At 45.6% G+C, this 21,917-nt stretch overlaps 1 protein-coding gene and 1 non-coding gene across 2 annotated transcripts in view; both read left to right on the forward strand.

The window, feature by feature from the left end:
- Positions 1 to 21,536, forward strand: part of st8sia1 (ST8 alpha-N-acetyl-neuraminide alpha-2,8-sialyltransferase 1) — a 75,210-nt gene extending 53,674 nt beyond the window's left edge. Inside the window, exons 4-5 of the mRNA XM_078234693.1 lie at positions 1,525 to 1,617; positions 21,062 to 21,536. Coding sequence (XP_078090819.1) covers positions 1,525 to 1,617; positions 21,062 to 21,536 — 568 coding nt within the window. The remainder of the gene's footprint in view (positions 1 to 1,524; positions 1,618 to 21,061) is intronic.
- Positions 3,534 to 3,615, forward strand: trnan-guu (transfer RNA asparagine (anticodon GUU)). The gene has a single exon. It is a non-coding gene; the product is annotated as a tRNA-Asn (tRNA).
- Positions 21,537 to 21,917: the final 381 nt, after the last annotated feature.

Here is a 21,917-nt window from a genome sequence, read left to right on the forward strand (position 1 = left end):
CACTGACAATACCACTGTGCCGCCACTCACCCCGGTTCCACCAGCTTCCTTCCTACAGTGCTGCAGTCAAAGTGACCATTTATTAACAGAAGTAGTGGGCAAGTCCAATTATGCAAAAGGGTACGATACCAAATTAACATCAGAGGCTTTTGCAGCTTTAAAAAGAAAGTGGCAATGTAAAGCAACACAGCTTGCTTTGGATAATTTTTGTTTAGTCAAATCATTCCTTACTATTTCCTTCATTGTCAATTTATCAGATGTAACGGCTTTTAATACCCTGTGATAGGGACGGTATTACATATGTGACATTTGCAGGAAGTCACTGTTATACAGAAGTCTCAATATGTTACACTTAATGTTGTGCTATTGTTGATCAGACTTGGACCCTTCGGGATATGTGAGGTTACAAACTGGCTTGTCATTTCATGGTGTAAAGCTAACCAATTTAAACTGGGACAGCCTGTGTCCAATCTTGACATGGATCGTTCTGCTCCACTTCTGAACTTGTGGAGCCTTTTTCCATAGACACCTCAGGCAGGCCCCTTAGCTAGTTATGCTCACCACATTTAAGACTTGCCTTGATAGTCATATGAACAAAAGGGGAACAGAGGGATATAAACGGTTGGTCTAGAAAGGACAACGTGATTGGCGCAGGCTTGGAGGGCCGAAAGGCCTGTTCCTGCGCTGTACTGTTCTTTGTTTAATCATAGAAATCATAGAAACCCTACAGTACAGAAAGAGGCCATTAGGCCCATCGAGTCTGCACCGACCACAATCCCACCCAGGCCCTACCCCCATATCCCTACGTATTTTACCCGCTAATCCACGCATCCCAGGACACTAAGGGGCAATTTTAGCATAGCCAATCAACCTAACCCACACATCTTTGGACTGTGGGAGGAAACCGGAGCACCCGGAGGAAACCCACGCAGACACGAGGAGAATGAGCAAACTCCACACAGACAGTGACCCAAGCCGGGAATCGAACCCAGGGCCCTGGAGCTGTGAAGCAGCAGTGCTAACCACTGTGCTACCATGCCGCCTAGCTAGGCATAAACATGTAAATGAGGTGCAAGGATATTAGTGAACCAGGTGGGTTTTTATGACAATCGATGATGGTTTCATGGTCATCAGCAGATTCTTAATTCCCTTTTCTAATTGAATTCAAATTCCACCATCTGCCGTGGCGGGATTTGAACCCTGGTCCGTGGAACATTAGCTGAGTTTCTGGATTAATAGTCCAGCGATAATACCACAAGGCCATCGTTGGAAGAGGCATGGCCAACACCTGCAGTTGCGTGTGTCCCGGCCCAAGGGCCAAATTCCAATGAAACCCAGGCCTCTCAGTTCAGACACAACACCATGTCTATGCCTGAGAAACAGGCCTTGACCAAAATGTGCCCCGCCACCTTCTAATGAAACATGGATGGATTCTATCTTTGTTAAAGGGTGTGACCAAGTGAAGAACGTGCAATTCTAGATTATAAAACATACTTCAATGTCCTGTTCCTTCTCTCTTCACAGGTGTAACCTCCCTCCTCTATCTAATGAGTACACCAAGGATGCTGGATACAGGACACACCTCGTGACTGCAAACCCGAGCATCATTGTGAAAAGGTAAGGTGCAGTATTCTTGTGGTAACTCAATATTGATATTAACCACCCGAACTATTAATCTTAGAATCCCTACAGTGCAGAAGAAGGCCATTCGGCCCATCAAGCCTGCACCAACGATAATCCCACTCAAGCCCTATCGCTGTAATCCCAAGTATTTACTCTGCTAATCTCCCTGACACTAAATTGCAATTTATCTTGACCAAGGGCAACACGGTGACACAGTGGCTAGCACTGCTGCCTCACAGCGCCAGGGACCCAGGTTCAATTCCAGCCTTGGGTCGCTGTCTGAGTGGAGTTTGCACTTTCCCTCTGTGGGTTTCCTCCCACAGTCCAAAGATGTGTGGGTTAGATGGATTGGCCATGCTAAATTGACCCTGGTGTCAGAGGGATTAACAGGGTAAATACTTGGGATTATGGGAATAGGGCCTGAGTGGGATTGTGGTCAGTGCACACTCGATGGGCTGAATGGTCTCTTCCTGCACTGTAGAGGATTCTATGATTCTATCAGCCTAACCCGCACATCTTGGACTGTGGGAGGAAACTGGAGCACCCGGAGGAAACGTATGGGGAGAACATGCAAACTCCAGTCACCCGAGACCGAAATTGAACCCAAGACCTTGGCGCTGTGAGGCAGCAATGCTAACCATTGTACCACCATGCCGCCCAAAGCAGAATGAGTGAAGGCAGAATCTAGTTTCTCGGTTCTCCTCACTGCACTGCATTGCATCAAGGTTTGGCTGCCTTTGGGTGGATAACACTGATACCAATATCTATACTAAGGAGGACATAGATTATACAGCCACCCTACTCATCAGTACCTTTAATTCTGATCTGAAATGAGTCCAGCAGCAGTTAAAGTACCATGTTATTAATTATGAATATTAATTATGAATATTAATTATGAATATTAATTATGAATATTAATTATGAATATTAATTATGAATATTAATTATGAAGGGGCAGCACAGTGGTTAACACTGCTGCCAGGGTCTGGTTATCACAGCGCCAGGGACACGGGTTCGATTCCTGACTTGGCCCATTGTCTGTGTGGAGTTTGTACATTCTCCCCGTGTCTGCTTGGGTTTCCTCCGGGTGCTCTGGTTTCTCCCCACATTCTGAAAGACGTGCTGGTTAGGGTGCATTGACCCAAACAGGCGCCAGAGTGTGGGCGACTAGGGGAATTTCACAGTAACTTCATTGCAGTGTTAATACAAGCCTTACCTGTGACTAATAAATAAACTTTCCTTTGATGAATCGTCAACCATTTGCAACCAATTCCAAACATTAAGTGATAGATGGCAACCCCAACAATTCAGTGAGAGAAAGTAGTAAGGTGCCCTAGGGGGGCAGTTTCATTCTGAGGAATAGCAATTGCTTATTCATTTGTTAAACAGTGATGGCTGTTGGCACCGAGGTTTGATGTTGTTTAGGTTTTTCTTTTCTCTCGGGGGCCTGTATTTCCATCCCTGTTCTTCACGGAAGAGCAGCTTCTTCCCTGCTGCCATCAGACTTTTGAATGGACCTACCTCGCATTAAGTTGATCTTTCTCTACACCCTAGCTATGACTGTAACACTACATTCTGCGCTCTCTCCTTTCCTTCTCGATGAACAGTATGCTTTCTCTGTATAGTGCAAGAAACACTACTTTTCGCTATATACTAATGCACGTGACAACAAATCAAATCAAGCCAAATTTTGGGAACACAGCAATAGGAGGAGGCCATTCAGCCCCTTGAGCCTGTTTTGTCATTCAATGACATCAAGGCTGATCTGCACCTTAGCTCCAACTATCCGCCTTGGTCCCGGAACTGAGTTACTTGAGTGGGACCAGGACCAGATCAGCCATGATGTTATTGAATGGTGGAGCAGACTCGAATGGCCCACTCCTGCTCATAAGTTCCTTAATCTTTTGTGTGATGAGGTGGCTGAGAGGCTAAGGCGATGGACTGTTAATCCATTGAGCTTTGCATGCATGGGTTCAAATCCCATCCCCGTTGATTCTTCATCTATGGGTGGCACAGTGGTTAACACTGCTTCACAGCGCCAGGGACCTGCGTTCGAATCTCGGCTTGGGTCACTGTCTGTGTGAAGTCTGCACGTTGTCTGCGTGGGTTTCCTCCAGGGGACCCCGGTTTCCTCCCACAGTCCGAAAGACGTGCTGGTTAGATGCATTGGCTGTGCTAAATTCTCCCTTAGTGTACCCGAACAGGCGTCAGAGTGTGGCGACTAAGGGATTTTCACAGTAACTTCATTGCAGTGTTAATGTACACCTACTTGTGACACTAAGAAATAAACTTTGCCTCTGCTGTGAAAGTTTTAATTGATAGCCAGCCTCGCCAGCTTTGTGAGGGAGAGAGTGCCAGACTTCCACTCACCTTTGCATGAAGAATTCACCCCTGAATAGCAAAGATCTGACTGGAAGACCATATCCCTTCTTCTGGACATCCCCAGCACAGGAAATTGATTTCCCCCTATGTTGGAAGGGCAGTTGAGTTAATGTTCAGTTTCTCCGTTGATCCCAATAGCTCAGTTGGTGCAGAGTAGAAGAATCTCTGGTTCAATCGCTCATCTACACTGAGTAAATTGCTGTTGTCGAGAGCGATTATGGGACTCTACCGTTGCCGTAGGTTCCCAAAACTGCTGGAAGTCTGCAGTGATTATGAGAAGAGGTTGAGCATCGGTTGCTATGGTTTCCTGGTTTGCAGACTGCCCAGGATCAGACCTTCCTCCGGTGATTAAGTGCCAGTGGTCTCAATGCTTGAGTCTGAGCTTTGTGGCCTCGGGTCTGGACTGGAGAACGCGAGCCAGACTGACGCTTCAGTGCGGCGCTGAGGGAGTGCTGCACTGTTGGAACTGCTGTCTTTTCAATTAGTAATTAAACCCCGTGAGCTCTCTCAATGGATTTGAAAGAACCCGTGACACTCGGACAAAGAAGAGTACGAAAGGTTCCCTGATGAAGATGTATCCCTCACATATCATCCCTAAAGACAGCTTTCTGGTCACGCTATCGCTCTTTGTGGGAGCTGCAGTAAATAAATTACTTTCCATCCTTCCCCCATTACAACACAGACTGAGTGTACTTTATTAGTTGTAAAGTACTTTGAGTCATTCCAAGGCTGTGATAACCATTACATGAAGACAAGTTCATTCACTTGTTAAAGACCATAGATATAGGAGCAGAATTAGGCCATTTGGCCCATCGAGTCTGCTCTAATTTTCATCCCCAGTTTCCTGCCTTCTCACCGTAACCCTTGATCCCCTTATTGATCAAGAACCTGTCGATCTCTGTCTTGAAGACACTCAATGACCTGGCCTCCACAGCCCTCTGTGGCACTGAGTTCCACAGATTCACCACCCTCTGGCTGAAGAAATTCCTCCTCATCTCAGTTTTAACGGATTTTCCCTTCACTCTGAGCTGTGGTAAATGTACAGGGTTATGGGTAAGGGTCAAGAGGTGTAGTGGACAGTGAGGAAGGTTTTCAAAGCTTGCAGAGGGATTTGGACCAACTAGAAAAATGGGCTGAAAAATGGCAAATGGAATTTAACGCAGACAAGTGTGAGATATTGCACTTTGGAAGGACAAACCAAAGAAGAACGTACAGGGTAAATGGTAGGACTCTGAAGAGTGCAGTTGAACAGAGGGATCTGGGAATACAGATACAGAGTTCCCTAAAAGTGACGTCACAGGTGGATAGGGTCGTAAAGAGTGCCTTTGGTACATTGGCCTTTATAAATCGGAGTATCGAGTATAAAAGTTGGAGTGTTATGGTAAGGTTATGTAAGGCATTGGTGAGGCCGAATTTGGAGTATTGTGTCCAGTTTTGGTCACCTAGTTACAGGAAGGATGTAAATAAGATTGAAAGAGTGCAGAGAAGGTTCACAAGGATGTTGCCGGGACTTGAGAAGCTGAGTTACAGAGAGAGATTGAATAGGTTGGGACTTTATTCCCTGGAGCGTAGAAGATTGAGGGGAGATTTGATAGAGGTGTATAAGATTTTGATGGGTATAGGTAGAGTGAATGCAAGCAGGCTTTTTCCGCTGAGGCTAGGGGAGAAAAAAACCAGAGGGCATGGGTTAAGGGTGAAAGGAGAAAAGTTTAAAGGGAATATTAGGGGGGGCTTCTTCACGCAGAGAGTGGTGGGAGTGTGGAATGAGCTGCCGGATAAAGTGGTAAATGCGGGGTCACTTTTAACATTTAAGAAAAACTTGGACGGGTTCATGGATGAGAGGGGTGTGGAGGGATATGGTCCAAGTGCAGGTCAGTGGGACTAGGCATAAAATGGTTCGGCACAGACAAGAGGGGCCAAAAGGCCTGTTTCTGAGCTGCAATTTTCTATGGTTCTATGGCCTGGGTGGACCTGGGTAAGATGCTCTGTTGGAGGGTCGGAGTGGATGTGATGGGCCGAATGGCCTCCTTCTGCACTGTAGGGTTTCTATGGTATTCACCTGTCATCAGAATCCTGTTTTGCTGCTGTGCTTTGTAACAGTGCTGTGGGGTTTGATTTCCCGGTCCAGTCTGGTATCAGTGCTGGTTTACAAATAGACCAGATTTTGCATGATTATCACAACACTGAGAGGAGTGAACGAGGAGTGTTCAGCACCTGCCAGGGGTACAGAGTAAGATGTGACCTCTCACCCATGACAAGTTGCTCTGTGCTGTGGACATGAAAATGGGGCTGGCACGGTGGCACAGTGGTTAGCACTGCTGCCTCACAGTGCCAGGGATCCGGGTTTAATTCCAGCCTTGGGTCACTGTCTTTGTGGAGTTTGCACACTCTCTCCGTATCTGCATGGGTTTCCTCCGGGTGCTCCGGTTTCCTCCCATAGTCCAAAGATGTGCAGGTTAGGTGGGTTGGCCGTGCTAAATTGCCCCTTAGTGTTCTGGGATGTGTAGGTTAGGGGGATTAGCGGGGTAAATACTTGTGATTATGGGGAACAAGTCTGGGTGGGATTGCCCCTTAGTATCAGGGGGATTATGTGGGGTTACAAGGACAGGGCCTGGGTGGGATTGTTGTCAGTACAGACTCAATGGGCCGAACGGCCTCCTTCTGCACTGTAGGGATTCTATGATAATAAGATAGCAGTCAAAGCCCAAAATGAACACTAATGTCTCGACTATGTTTGTGAGGAATATTAGTTACTCCTGTTAGTCGAGTGATACAATACATAAATACAAGAACTTATAGATAATAATCACACCTGTGTATTCTGTATTTCATTTAACTATTGCAATTAATCATCTCCAAGTGTCGACTGCAGGACTCATTGGAACGTTATAATTTCTTCCAACAGTGACAGCTCTCTGTCAGCTCTGCAGACACAAGGGATGATGGGCAGCTGGACTGGCAGGAGAAGCAGTCCATGTAGGTCTTCTCCCAAACCATAGTTAGCTACTTGGAGATCACAGGGGGATGCATTTGAGGAGGTTCAGGTTTAACAGGAATGTGTTGGATTGAGGTCTCCATGTTTATCTGGACAGTCAACCCCCTGCATTCTATGCAACAAGTGACTGGCAGCACGGTGGCACAGTAGTTAGAGCTGCTGCCTCACAGTGTCAGGGACCCGGGTTCAATTCCAGCCTTGGGTCACTGTCTGCATGGAGTTTGCACATGCTCCCCGTGTCTGCGTGGGTTTCCTCCGGGTGCTCCGGTTTCGTCCCACTGTCTGAAAGACATGCAGGTTAGGTGCATTGGCCATGCTAAATTGCCCATTCGGCCGGAACTCTATCACCTCACCCGCCACAGAATCGGAGCGGGCGAGGGTCCAACAACGGAAAGCTCCTTTGACCTCGGGCGAGAATTTACGACCTTGCCCCACTGAGGCCATAAAATCCCACCCTGGTGTCCCAAGATGTGTAGGTTAGGTGGAGGAGCCATGCTAAATATGTGGGGTCACGGGGAAAAGACGGGAGGTAGTGTTGGGTAAGATACTCTGTCAGAGAATCGGTGCAAACTCGATGGGCCAAATGGCCTCCTTCTGTACTGTAGGGATTCTATGATTCTATGAAGGCAGCTCATCACCATCTTCTCAAGGGCAGTTAGGGATGGGCAACAACTGTTGGCTTTTCTAATGACACTTGTTTGTCTGATTTCAAGAAGAAATTAGAATCAGTTCTTGGGGATAAAGGGACCAAGGGATATGGGGGGAAGGATGGATCAGGATATTGAATTCGATGATCAGCCATGATCATAATGAATGTCAGAGCAGGCTTGATGCGTCGATTGGCCGACTCCTGCTTCTATATTTCTGTTTCTAGCTCTCACAGAGGAAATGCTACAATCACAAAGCTCACCCACACGCTGCAGGGGGACAGTAAATGCATAAGCACCACTTCTCCGCTAACCGTTGCAGCGTGTAATCTCCAGCAGTTCACACAGGCAAGCTATTCACAGTCCCGCACCTCACGTTTTGCAGCGCTCCCTCGATGCTAATTAACATTTTGCTCAGACAATGAAAGTCTGGAGGGGGATATTCCATGTCGCCGACTGAGTATCTCAACAACCCTTCACGCAATCACACACACAAGTGCTGCTGAAATCCCTAAAATTCACCAAACAGTTGCCTTTTGTGTTGTTTGAATGCAAACATTTTTCTTTTGGTGGGGGCGGGGGAAGGGTGTTTGGGGCAGGGAACTAAAGGCATGAATGCCCCCTGCCAACAATTGTTCATCCCTCTTGTTAGTGACTTCAGCCATCTGAGCCAATGCTTATTGATTCGGTTGCGAGGAAAATTCTCGTGTGAAGGAAAACAAGAGCTGGGGATGGGTCAGGGCTGTGCTGAATATTCCTTCCCCTCATCATCTGTCATGAAGCTTTAATCGCTCCGCCGGCAGTCTGACATTGTTTGCTTGACAACACACCTCTCAGTAGCATTGAGAAGGATGGTCTACACCTTAATCAGAAGGGGACCAATATCCTGGGGGGTAAATTTGCTAAGGCCATGCAGGGAGGTTTAAACTGATTCGGGGGGGGGGAGGGATCCTGAGTAGTGGGGCTGAAAGTGAGGGATGCATGGATGGGGACTGCAATGCACGGCATTGCAGAGGTGGGGTGGAGCAGGGTTTGAAATGTGTATACTTCAATGCCAGGAGTATTCGCAATAAAGTGGGTGAACTTGCAGCGTGGATCAGTACCTGGGACTTCGATGTTGTGGCTATTTCAGAGACATGGATAGAGCAGGGGCAGGAATGGATGCTGCAGGTCCCGGGGTTCAAATGTTTTAGTCGAAGTAGGGAAGGAGGTAGAAGAGGGGGAGGGGTAGCATTATTGGTCAGAGATTGTATCACAGTGTCAGAGAGGAGGTTTGATGAGGACTTATCTGTTGAGGTAGTATGGGCGGAGATTAGAAATAGGAGAGGAGAGGTCACCCTGTTGGGAGTCTTTTATAGACCTCCTAAAAGTTCTAGAGAGGTTGAGGAAAGGATTGCGGAGTCAATCCTGCTTAGGAGTGAAAGTAATAGGGCAATTGTTATGGGGGATTTTAACTTGACTAATATTGACTGGAATTGTTATAGCTCTAGCTCGTTAGAGGGGTCAGTTTTTGTTCAAAGCGTGCAGGAAGGTTTTTTGACTCAGTATGTAGACAGGCCAACTAGAGGTGAGGCTATATTGGATCTGGTGCTGGGAAATGAGCCAGACCAGGTGCTAGACTTGGAAGTTGGTGTGCATTTTGGTGATAGTGACCACAATTCGGTTACGTTCACCTTAGTGATGGAAAGGGATAGGCATGAACCTCGGGCCAATGGTTTTAGCTGGGGGAAGGGTAATTATGAGGCTATTAGGAGAGAATTAGGAAACATAGGTTGGACTAGGAGATTACAGGGACTGGGAACGTCCGACATGTGGAGTTTTTTCAAGGAGCAGCTACTGCGAGTCTGTGATAGGTATGTCCCTGTCAGGCAAGGAGGAATTGGTAGGGCTAGGGAACCGTGGTGCACCAAAAAAGTTTCTTTGTTGGTTAAAAAGAAAAAGGAGGCTTATGTTCGGATGAGACGTGAGCACTCGGGTAGTGCACTAGAAAGCTTTAGATTGGCTAAGAGGGAGTTGAAGAGCGAGCTTAGAAGGGCTAAAAGGGGACATGAGAAGACTTTGGCGGATAGGGTTAAAGAGAATCCTAAGGCGTTCTATAGGTATGTCAAGAACAGAAGGTTGGTTAGGGCAAGTTTAGGGCCAGTTATAGATGGCAGAGGGAAGTTATGTGTGGAACCGGAGGAGATTGGTGAAGCATTGAACCAATATTTCTCTTCGGTGTTCACGCAAGGGGACATGAATATAGCTGAGGAGGACACTGGGTTGCAAGGGAGTAGAATAGACAGTATTACAGTTGATAAGGAGGATGTGCAGGATATTCTGGAGGGTCTGAAAATAGATAAATCCCCTGGTCCGGATGGGATTTATCCAAGGATTCTCTGGGAGGCAAGAGAAGTGATTGCAGAGCCTCTGGCTCTGATCTTCAGGTCGTCGTTGGCCTCTGGTATAGTACCAGAAGATTGGAGGTTAGCGAATGTTGTCCCATTGTTTAAGAAGGGGAACAGAGACTTCCCCGGGAATTATAGACCGGTGAGTCTCACTTCTGTTGTCGGCAAGATGTTGGAAAAAATTATAAGGGATAGGATTTATAGTTATTTGGAGAGTAATGAATTGATAGGTGATAGTCAGCATGGTTTTGTGGCAGGTAGGTCGTGCCTTACTAACCTTATTGAGTTTTTTGAGAAAGTGACCAAGGAGGTGGATGGGGGCAAGGCAGTGGACGTGGTATATATGGATTTTAGTAAGGCGTTTGATAAGGTTCACCATGGTAGGCTTCTGCAGAAAATGCAGATGTATGGGATTGGGGGTGATCTAGGAAATTGGATCAGGAATTGGCTAGCGGATTGGAAACAGAGGGTGGTGGTTGATAGTAAATATTCATCATGGAGTGCGGTTACAAGTGGTGTACCTCAGGGATCTGTTTTGGGGCCACTGCTGTTTGTAATATTTATTAATGATCTGGATGAGGGTATAGTTGGGTGGATTAGCAAATTTGCTGATGACACCAAAGTCGGTGGTGTGGTAGACAGTGAGGAAGGGTGTCGTAGTTTGCAGGAAGACTTAGACAGGTTGCAAAGTTGGGCCGAGAGGTGGCGGATGGAGTTTAATGCGGAGAAGTGTGAGGTAATTCACTTTGGTAGGAATAACAGATGTGTTGAGTATAGGGCTAACGGGAGGACTTTGAATAGTGTGGAGGAGCAGAGGGATCTAGGTGTATGTGTGCATAGATCCCTGAAAGTTGGGAATCAAGTAGATAAGGTTGTTAAGAAGGCATATGGTGTCTTGGCGTTTATTGGTAGGGGGATTGAATTTAGGAGTCGTAGCGTTATGTTGCAACTGTACACAACTCTGGTGCGGCCGCACTTGGAGTACTGTGTGCAGTTCTGGTCCCCACATTACAGGAAGGATGTGGAGGCTTTGGAGAGGGTGCAGAGGAGGTTTACCAGGATGTTGCCTGGTATGGAGGGGAGATCCTATGAGGAGAGGCTGAGGGATTTGGGATTGTTTTCGCTGGAAAGGCGGCGGCTAAGAGGGGATCTTATTGAAACATATAAGATGATTAGAGGTTTAGATAGGGTGGATAGTGATAGCCTTTTTCCTCTGATGGAGAAATCCAGCACGAGGGGGCATGGCTTTAAATTGAGGGGGGGTAGTTATAGAACCGATGTCAGGGGTAGGTTCTTTACCCAGAGGGTGGTGAGGGATTGGAATGCCCTGCCAGCATCAGTAGTAAATGCGCCTAGTTTGGGGGCGTTTAAGAGATCCGTAGATAGGTTCATGGACGAAAAGAAATTGGTTTAGGTTGGAGGGTCACAGTTTTTTTTTTTAACTGGTCGGTGCAACATCGTGGGCCGAAGGGCCTGTTCTGCGCTGTAATGTTCTATGTTCTATGTTCTATGACTGCGCTAAAGCTGCCCCCAAATGACCTCCAGGCGTTGAATTGCCACAAATGAATCACACCATAGTGTACATCAAAATCCTGTTCCAAATTTCACTGCTAATTTTTTTTTAGATAAACCTCCTGTTGGGTAAAGAGGCTTTTAATTAATATCTAATTTAATCTGCCGACTCCAGACATGTACACGAATTTACCGATAACCATTGGTAAGAAACAACTTGTATTCACACAAGCACAATGGTATGTCCTCAGCGAGTCTCGCTCTCACTGCAATCAATTCATTCAGCTTTGAAGTACAGTCACTCTCGCTGTGAAGGCAAAGTTGTTTCAGTGCATCAGTGCTGAGAAATTCAAGTATATCTGTTTGTGGGAGGGGTGGGTTTATACGGAGAACAGGCGGAGGATGATGTTGCTAGGGTTTGGAATATTTCTCCTTTGAGGACCTTCATGTTGCATCCTTTTGTAGATTCAATGCGAGGTGAAGCTGCAGTATTATTATCGAACCTCACGGAGTGCGAGAATATTTAATACTGCATAGATCAGCAAGTCTGATTCACGGCCTAGCCAATTTTCCGGTCCTCGAGATGAGTAACGGGACAATTGAGAGGGATGATATGTATTATATATTATTATAGAATCATAGAATCCTACAGTGCAGAAGGAGGCTCTTTGGCCCACCAAGTCTGCACCAACCACAATCCCACCCATGCCCCTTCCCCATAACCCTGCTAGTTCCCCTGACACGAAGAGGCAATTCAGCGTGGCCAATCCACCGAACTCATGCATCTTTGGACTGTGGGAGGAAACCAGAACACCCAGGGGAAACCCACACAGACACGGGGAGAATGTGCAAACTCCACACAGGCAGCCAGTTGGGAATCGAACACGGGTCCCTGGCGCTGTGAGGCAGCAGTGCTAACCACCACGCCACCGTGGTGAGCAGTGCTGCCTCTCGGCGCCAGGGAGCCACGTTCAATTCCGGCCTTGAGCCTGTCTGTGCAGAGTCTGCACATTCTCCCCGTGTCTGCGTGGATTTCCTCCGGATGCTCTGGTTTCCTCCCACACTTTAAGGTGTGCAGGTTAGGTGGATTGGCCATGATAAATTGCCCCTCAGTTTCCCAAGATGTGTAGGTTAGGAGATTAGTGGGATAAATGTGTAGGGTTGCGGGGATTGTGCAGGGTGGACCTGGGTAAGATGCTCTGTCAGAGGGTTGATGCAAACTTGATGGGTCAAATGGCCTCCTTCCGTGTTATAGGGATTCAATGATCCTATGATACTCCTGATATATTAATGGTCTAGATCTTGGTGTGCAGGGCACAATGTCAAAGTTTGTCGATGACAAATTATGAAGAGGATAGTGTAAAGCTTCAGAAGGACATTGACAAGTTGGTGGAGTGGGCAGGTAGGTGGCAGATGAAGTTCAATGTGGAGAAGTGCGAGGCGATGCATTTGGTAGGAAGAACCTGGAAAGACAACATAAAATAAGGGATAATATTCTTAAGTGGGTACAGAAACAGAGGGAGCATATGTGCATAAGTTATTGAAGGTGGCAGGATAGGTGGAGAGAACAGTTACTAAAGCATACAGTATCCTGGGCTTTATTAATAGGGGCACAGAGTACAAGAGCAAGGAGGTTATGCTGAACCTAGACATTAGTTAGACCTCAGCTGGAGTATTGTGTACAGGTCTGGGCCCAACACTATAGGAAAGATGTGAACACATTGGAGAGAGTGCAGAAAAGGTTCCAGGGATGAGAAACTTCAGTGATGAGGATAGATTGGAGAGGCTGGGACTGTTCTCCTTGGAGAGAAGGCGGCTAAGGGGAAATTTGATAGATGTCAAAATTATGAGAGGCCTGTTCAGAGTAGATAGTGAAAAACCGTTCCTGCTCGTAAAAGGATCAAGTATGAGAGGGCACAGATTTAAAGTGATTTGCAAAAGAAGCCAATCTGATGTGAGAAAAGACTTTTCACACAGAGTGGTTTGGGTCTGGAATGCGCTGCCTGGAAGTATGGTGGAGGCAGGTTCACCCAAGGCATTCACTAGGTCATTTGATGATTATTTGAACAGAAACAATGTGCAGGGGTACGGGGAAAAAGCAAGAGAATGCTCCTTTGGAGAGCTGGTGCAGACATGATGGGCTGAATGGCTTCCTTCTGCACTATAATGATTCTGTGAAGTCAATGGGGTATATTGACTTTCAAAGCCATTCGTCCAGTTGGCCAACGCCACTTGTTGAGTGAGACTTTGTGCCAGGAGCACTAACATGTAAAGTTAGCCTCAACTCCAATCTTAGAAGAGGACTCCTTACTTAAGCAGTGGGAAAGACTATTGTCCACATCTTCCAACCTTCATGCCTGACTGGGCTATAAAGATTTAAGGGTAAGCTTTACCATCCTTATTATTATTGGATGGAAGCTCAAATTGTGAATGGAAGATCAAGGGCTGCAGGATGTTTTTTGATTTGATTTATTATTGTCACATGTATTAGCATACAGTGAAAAGTATTTTTTCTTGCACGCTATACAGACAAAGCATACCGTTCATTGAATGTAGTGTTACACTCATAGCTAGGCTGTAGAGAAAGATCAATTTACTGCAAGATAGGTCCATTCAAAAGTTTGTTGGCAGCAGGGAAGAAGCTGTTCTTGAGTCGGTTGGTATGTGACCTCAGACTTTTGTATCTTTTTCCCAACGGAAGAAGGTGGAAAAGAGAATGTCCGGGGTGCGTGGGGTCCTTAATTATGCTGGCTGCTTTTCTGAGGCAGTGGGAAGTGTAGACGGAGTCCTGTGCTAAGGTGCCAAGTAGAAACTTTCTAATGTTTAGTGTCAATTAGTATTAAATGGTCAACAGTTTTTTTTTACTGTAGATCCACACCCACTGCGACGGCATCTTGTTTCGTGTGGAACTTATAAATATAAGAAATAGGCATAATTGCAGATGACATGACCCATTGAGCCTGCTGCACCAACCAGTACTGTATAATACATTATTGAATGAACTTTATTTGCACCTCCCCAACAGAGAGGGCAGCAGAGAGGGCAGTATAGCAAAATGGTCCCAATTTTCCAATACAAATATGATCTTGGCTGATGTTTTGCCTCAATTCCACTGCATATTTCCTGGAGGATTTCTTCACTCTTGTGCAGTACTCAATCATCTTGCAATAATGTTTGCCTTCCTTATTCTTGCTGTACCTTCATGTTAACTTACTGTGTTTCGTGTTCAGAAGGAGCAGCAACATTTCCTCCTTCCTTCTATTGTGATTAACTTTATATTCTATCTCACAGCTTCTTGATCACAAACTTAACCTATCTATATTGCTCTTTGCCGATGTCTTTTTCGAAGAACAAAGAACAGTACAGCACAGGAACAGGCCCTTCAGCCCACCAAACCTACACCAACACATTGTTCCTTCAGAAGGAACTCTTCAAATGCAGACAATAAAAATATAACAGAACTTACTCCAACTTATAAATCAAAGAAAGGGTTTAATAAAGAAAACATCATTACTCCAAATTTGGGGCCTCACTCTGGACCACTCCAAGTTTCCCACAATTCCAAACAGGTTCTTATTTATAGTGTCAGCTGACCATCACATCATTCTGTAATTGGTTCCATGGTTTACTGGGTCAGCTGACCCTTACAGCTTGTTATCATTGGTCACATTATATCAATACAAAGTTGTCACCGGTTACATTCTAACACACATGACATATTTCTAAATGAAAGGCCTTTTGCCTCTACACGTGCCATATCCTGTTATTCCCTGGCGATTCATGTATCTGGCGAGATGCCTCTTACATGCTGCTATTGTATCTGCTTCTACCACCTCCTCTGGCAGTGCATTCCAGGCACTTAGAATCATAGAATCCCTACAGTGCAGGAGGAGGCCATGGAGCCTGCACCGACAATTATCCCACACAGACCCTATCCCCGTAACCCCATATATTTACCCTACTAATCCCCATGACACTAAGAAACAATTTAGCATGGCCAGTCAACCTAACCCGCACATCTTTGGACTGTGGAAGGAAACCAGGGCACCCAGAGGAAACCCACACAGACACGGGGAGATCGTGTAAACTCCATACAGTCACCCAAGCTGGGAATCAAACCCGGGTCCCTGGCACTGTGAGACAGCAGGGTCAACCACTGTGCCACCGTGCTACCCCTACTTACCACCCTCTGTATAAAACCCTTGCCTCTCACATTTCCTTTAAACTTTCCCCCTTTTACCTTAAACCTCTGTCCACTCATAATTGCCATTTTTGCCCTGGGGAAACCAACCCATTCTATCCATGCCTTTCATAATTTTGCACACTTCTATCAGGTCACTCCTCAGCCTTCCCTGTTCAAGTAAAAACAAACCAAATTTGTCCAATCACTACTCATAGCTAATACCTGCCAAACAGGGCGGCACGGTAGCACAGTGGTTAGCACTGCTGCTTCACAGCTCCAGGGACCTGGGTTCGATTCCCGGCTTGTGTCACTGTCTCTGTGGAGTTTGCACATTCTCCTCGTGCCTGCGTGGGTTTCCTCCGGGTGCTCCGGTTTCCTCCCACAGTCCAAAGATGTGCGGGTTAGGTTGATTGGCCATGCTAAAAATTGCCCTTAGTGTCCTGAGATGTGTAGGTTAGAGGGATTAGTGGATAAATCTAGGGATATGGGGGTAGGGCCTGGGTGGGATTGTGGTCGGTGCAGACTCGATGGGCCGAATGGCCTCTTTCTGTCCTGTAGGGTTTCTATGATTTCTATGAACAGACAACAGCCTGGTAAAGCTTTTCTGTACCCTCTCCAAAGCCCCCACTTCCTCTGGTAATGTGACGACCAGAACTGTATGTAGTATTCCAAATGTGGCCTAACTAAAGCGCTATACAGCTACAACATGTCTTGCCAATTTTTATACTCTATGCCCCAACCAATGAAGGCGAGCATGCCATACGCCTTCTTGACCACCTTATCCATTTTAGCTGCGACTTTTAGGGAACTGTGGACCTGCATGCCTAGATTGCTCTGTATGTTAATGCTTCTAAGGGTTCTGCCATTTACTATATACTTCCCTCCTGCATTAGACGTTCAAAAATGCATCACCTCACATTTGTCCGGATTAAATTCCATCTGCCATTTCTCCGTCCAAGTCTCTAGTCTATCAAGATCCTGCTGTGTCCTCTGGCAATCCTCCTCTGCAGCTCCCCCAATCTTTGTGTCGCACACAAACTTACTAATCAGACCACTTACATTCTCATCCAAATCATTTCTAGATATTACAAACAGCAAGGGTGCCAGCACTGATTCCTGCAGAACATCACTGATCACAGATCTCCATTCTGAAAAGCACCCTTCCACCGCCACTCCGGCTTCTGTGAACAAGCCAGTTCTGTATCTACCTTAACAGCTCACTGTAGATCCCATGTGACTTCATCTTCTGCATCAGTCTGCCATGAGGGACCTTGTCAAAGGCCTGGCGAGAGTCCATGTAGACAACATCCACTGCCCTGTCCTCATCAGTCATCTTGTGTCACTTCCTCAAAACACGCAATTAAGTTTGTGAGACAAATCTCCCCCGCACAAAGTCATGCTGCTTATCGCAAATAATTCCATACCTTTCCAAATGTGAGTAAATCCTGCCCCTAAGAATCCGCTCTAATAATTTCCCTACCACTGATGTAAGGCTCACCGGCTTATAATTTCCTGGATTATCCCCGTTGCCCTTAAACAAAGGAACAACGTTGGTTATTCTCCAGTCCTCTGGGACCTCCACTGTTAATAAAGAGGATACAAAGATCTTGTAAAAGGACCCCACAATTTTCTCCCTCACCTCCCTCAGTATTCTGGGATAGATCCCATCAGGTCCTGGGACATGTCTACCTTAATGCTTTTCAAAACACCATTGCTTGCTTTCTCCCGATTGTCAGAAAACTTGGATGTCATTACATTTGTTCCCTTCAGTTAAGTCATCAATATGGATTGTAAATCACTGAGATTCCAGGACTAATCCTTACAGCACCCGGCTAGTAACAGCGTGCCAACCAGACAACGACCCATTTATTCCTACACTTTGTTTTCTGTTTATTACCAAGTCCCCCATCCAAATATGTTATCCCAAATTCGATGAACCCTTAGCCCTTGCACGTGGTATGTTATCCAATGTCTTTTGAAAATCCCAATACACTGCACCCATTGGTTCACCTTTCTCTTGAATGCTAGCAACATCCTTAAAGAAAGATCTAGTAGATTCGTCAAACATGTTCCCTTTGATAAAACCAAACTGACTCTGCCAGATCACATTATGATTTCCTTAGTGCCCTAGTATCACTTCCTTAATAATGGATTCCAGCATTTTCCTGAGAACTGATGCTAGACTAACTGGCCTGTCCATTTCCTGTGTTTTCTCTCTTCCTGCTTCCTTGAATAGTGGTGTCACATTTGCTCATTTTTAACCAACTGGGACTGTTCCAGAATTTGGGGAATGTTGGAAGATCAGAACGAGCACATCCACTATATCTCCAATGACCTCTTTTTGAACCTTATGATGTGGGCTATCAGGTCCTGGGAATTTATCAGATTTTAGTCCATAAGACCATAAGACATAGGAGCGGAAGTAAGGCCATTCGGCCCATCGAGTCCACTCCACCATTCAATCATGGTTGATTTCAACTCCATTTACCCGCTCTCTCCCCATAGCCCTTAATTCCTCGAGAAATCAAGAATTTATCAATTTCTGTCTTGAAGACGCTCAACGTCTCGGCCTCCACAGCCCTCTGTGGCAATGAATTCCACAGACCCACCACTCTCTGGCTGAAGAAATTTCTCCTCATCTCTGTTCTAAAGTGACTCCCTTTTATTCTAAGGCTGTGCCCCCGCGTCCTAGTCTCCCCTGTTAATGGAAACAACTTCCCTACGTCCATCCTATCTAAGCCGTTCATTATCTTGTAAGTTTCTATCAGATCTCCCCTCAACCTCCTAAACTCCAATGAATATAATCCCACGATCCTCAGACGTTCATCGTATGTCAGGCCTACCATTCCTGGGATCATCCGTGTGAATCTCCGCTGGACCCGCTCCAGTGCCAGTATGTCCTTCCTGAGGTGTGGGGCCCAAAATTGCTCACAGTACTCCAAATGGGGCCTAACCAGTGCTTTATAAAGCCTCAGAAGTACATCCCTGCTTTTGTATTCCAAGCCTCTTGAGATAAATGTCAACATTACATTTGCTTTCTTAATTACGGACTCAACCTGCAAGTTTACCTTTAGAGAATCCTGGACTAGGACTCCCAAGTCCCTTTGCACTTTAGCATTATGAATTTTGTCACCGTTTAGAAAATAGTCCATGCCTCTATTCTTTTTTCCAAAGTGTACGACCTCGCACTTGCCCACGTTGAATTTCATCAGCCACTTCTTGGACCACTCTCCTAAAGTGTCTAAATCTTTCTGCAGCCTCCCCACCTCCTCAATACTACCTGCCCCTCCACCTATCTTTGTATCATCGGCAAACTTGGCCAGAATGCTCCCAGTCCCGTCATCTAGATCGTTAATATATAAAGAGAACAGCTGTGGCCCCAACACTGAACCCTGCGGGACACCACTTGTCACCGGTTGCCATTCTGAGAAAGAACCTTTTATCCCAACTCTCTGCCTTCTGTCTGACAGCCAATCGTCAATCCATGTTAGTACCTTGCCTCGAATACCATGGGCCCTTATTTTACTCAGCAGTCTCCCGTGAGGCACCTTGTCAAAGGCCTTTTTGAAGTCAAGATAGATAACATCCATTGGCTCTCCTTGGTCTAACCTATTTGTTATCTCTTCAAAGAACTCTAACAGGTTTGTCAGGCACGACCTCCCCTTACTAAATCCATGCTGACTTGTCTTAATCCGACCCTGCACTTCCAAGAATTTAGAAATCTCATCCTTAACGATGGATTCTAGAATTTTGCCAACAACTGAGGTTAGGCTAATTGGCCTATAATTTTCCATCTTTTTTCTTGTTCCCTTCTTGAACAGTGGGGTTACAACAGCGATTTTCCAATCCTCTGGGACTTTCCCTGACTCCAGTGACTTTTGAAAGATCATAACTAACGCCTCCACTATTTCTTCAGCTATCTCCTTTAGAACTCTAGGATGTAGCCCATCTGGGCCCGGAGATTTATCAATTTTCAGACCTTTTAGTTTCTCTAGCACTTTCTCCTTTGTGATGGCAACCATATTCAACTCTGCCCCCTGACTTTCCTGAATTTGAAAGAAGGAAGGCAGAATCAGATGTGAAGGTTCTACAGTTAAATAAAGGTAATTACAGGCGCATGAGGGAGGAACTGACAAAAATCGACTGGAAGCAGAGCCTAGTGGGAAAGACAGTAGAACAGCAATGGCAGGAGTTTCTGGGAGTAATTGAGGACACAGTGCAGAGGTTCATCCCAAACAAAAGAAAGGTTATCAGAGGGGGGATTAGGCAGCCATGGCTGACAAAGGAAGTCAGGGAATGCATCAAGGCAAAAGAGAGAGCCTATAATGTGGCAAAGAGTAGTGGGAAGTCAGAAGATTGGGAAGGCTATAAAAACAAACAGAGGATAACAAAGAGAGAAATAAGGAAGGAGAGGATCAAATATGAAGGTAGGCTAGCCAGTAACATTAGGAATGATAGTAAAAGTTTCTTTAAATACATTAAAAACAAACGGGAGGCAAAAGTAGACATTGGGCCGCTCCAAAATGACGCTGGTAATCTAGTGATGGGAGACAAGGAAATAGCTGAGGAACTTAATAAGTACTTTGCGTCAGTCTTCACAGTAGAAGACATGAGTAGTCACATTGATTTCTCCAGCACTTTATTTTTTGCTAATATTAAATACTTTTGAATCCTTCACTCTCTTAGACCTTTGGTTTGCCAATATTTCTGGTAGGTTTCTTTGTGTTTTCTACTGCAAAGACAGACACTTAACGGCCGGAATTTTACTCTTCTGCCCACCACGGGAATCGGAGCGTGAGAGGGGCAGACCTTGGAAAGGTCTGTTGACCTCAGACAGGATTTTATGGCTTCGGGACAAGCGAGACCGTAAGATCCCACCCAACATCTCTGTTAGTTCTTTATTCCAATGACAGTAACCGATAAACACTACCTTTAATGTAATAAAACATTCCAGGGTGCTTCAGAAGAGCATTATAAAACAAAAGCAATACTAAACCACATAAGGAGATATTAGGTCAGTTGACCTAAAGCTTGTTGAAAGAGGCAAGCTTTAAGAAATGTCCTAAAGGAGGAAGTGAGCTAGAGAGCCGGAAAGACAATTGCATAATTCAATAGTTCACCACATCAACCTGTTTGACCCTTTCAGTAAACCTTAAAATACCTGGAAGCAGTAAAGGCGGATAACCCACGATGATGCAAATATGTGTTTTATAGAGAGCTAAATGGTTGGCGCCATTCATTGTTACCTGTCAAATCGATGCTTTCATAAAAGTTCTCCCATCAGTTAACAAATTAGTCGTGACAACTCAATATTTCTATGATTATCTTTCAGATTTCAGAACCTCCTGTGGTCCCGGAAGTCCTTTGTGGAAAGTATGAAGGTGTATGGTCGCAGCTACATTTATATGCCAGCCTTCTCCATGAAGACAGGGACAGATCCTTCCTTCCGCACCTACTACACCTTGTCTGACTTCAGTGCCAACCAGACCATACTCTTCGCAAATCCGGATTTCCTGCGCAATGCGGAGAAGTTCTGGAAGAGCAAGGGAATCCATGCCAAACGCCTGTCCACAGGCCTATTCCTCGTCAGTGTTGCCTTGGGCCTCTGTGAAGATGTGACCCTTTATGGATTTTGGCCATTTTCAATGGACCTGCAAGGAAGGATAATTAGCCACCACTACTATGACAATGTGATGCCTTTTTCAGGCTACCATGCCATGCCGGAGGAATTCCTACAACTCTGGCTGCTGCATAAAAGTGGCATATTAAAGATGCAGATTGGCAAATGTGAGGAGGACGTGAAGTAGCCATCGTTGCCGAAGAATAAAGATGTATAACCTACCGGTTTCTGGTTCATCCCTTGGGGAATAATCTACTGACTCGCACAGACAAGACATTTCATTTTGGTACAGAACAATACCCTCAGAGAGAAATGGTGACTGAGAACGAAAGCCAGAACATTCTCTCTTCATTACCACAAACTGTGAATGCATTTACTGGAACAAGTGACGGAGTGACCCTGATCCTTATTGACTTGTACTTCCAACACTTGACCTGCACTGTGCATGGAATATCATGTTGAAAAAAAGTATAGAGAGACTGCTAGAGTTGAGGGACTGTGTCGATTTATACCATTTTAGGACACACCCATAGTTAATGAACAAGTAGACTGCCGGAAGCCCATGTTT

The sequence above is a fragment of the Mustelus asterias genome, chromosome 19 (genome assembly GCF_964213995.1).
Source record: "Mustelus asterias chromosome 19, sMusAst1.hap1.1, whole genome shotgun sequence".
Lineage (NCBI taxonomy): Eukaryota > Metazoa > Chordata > Chondrichthyes > Carcharhiniformes > Triakidae > Mustelus > Mustelus asterias.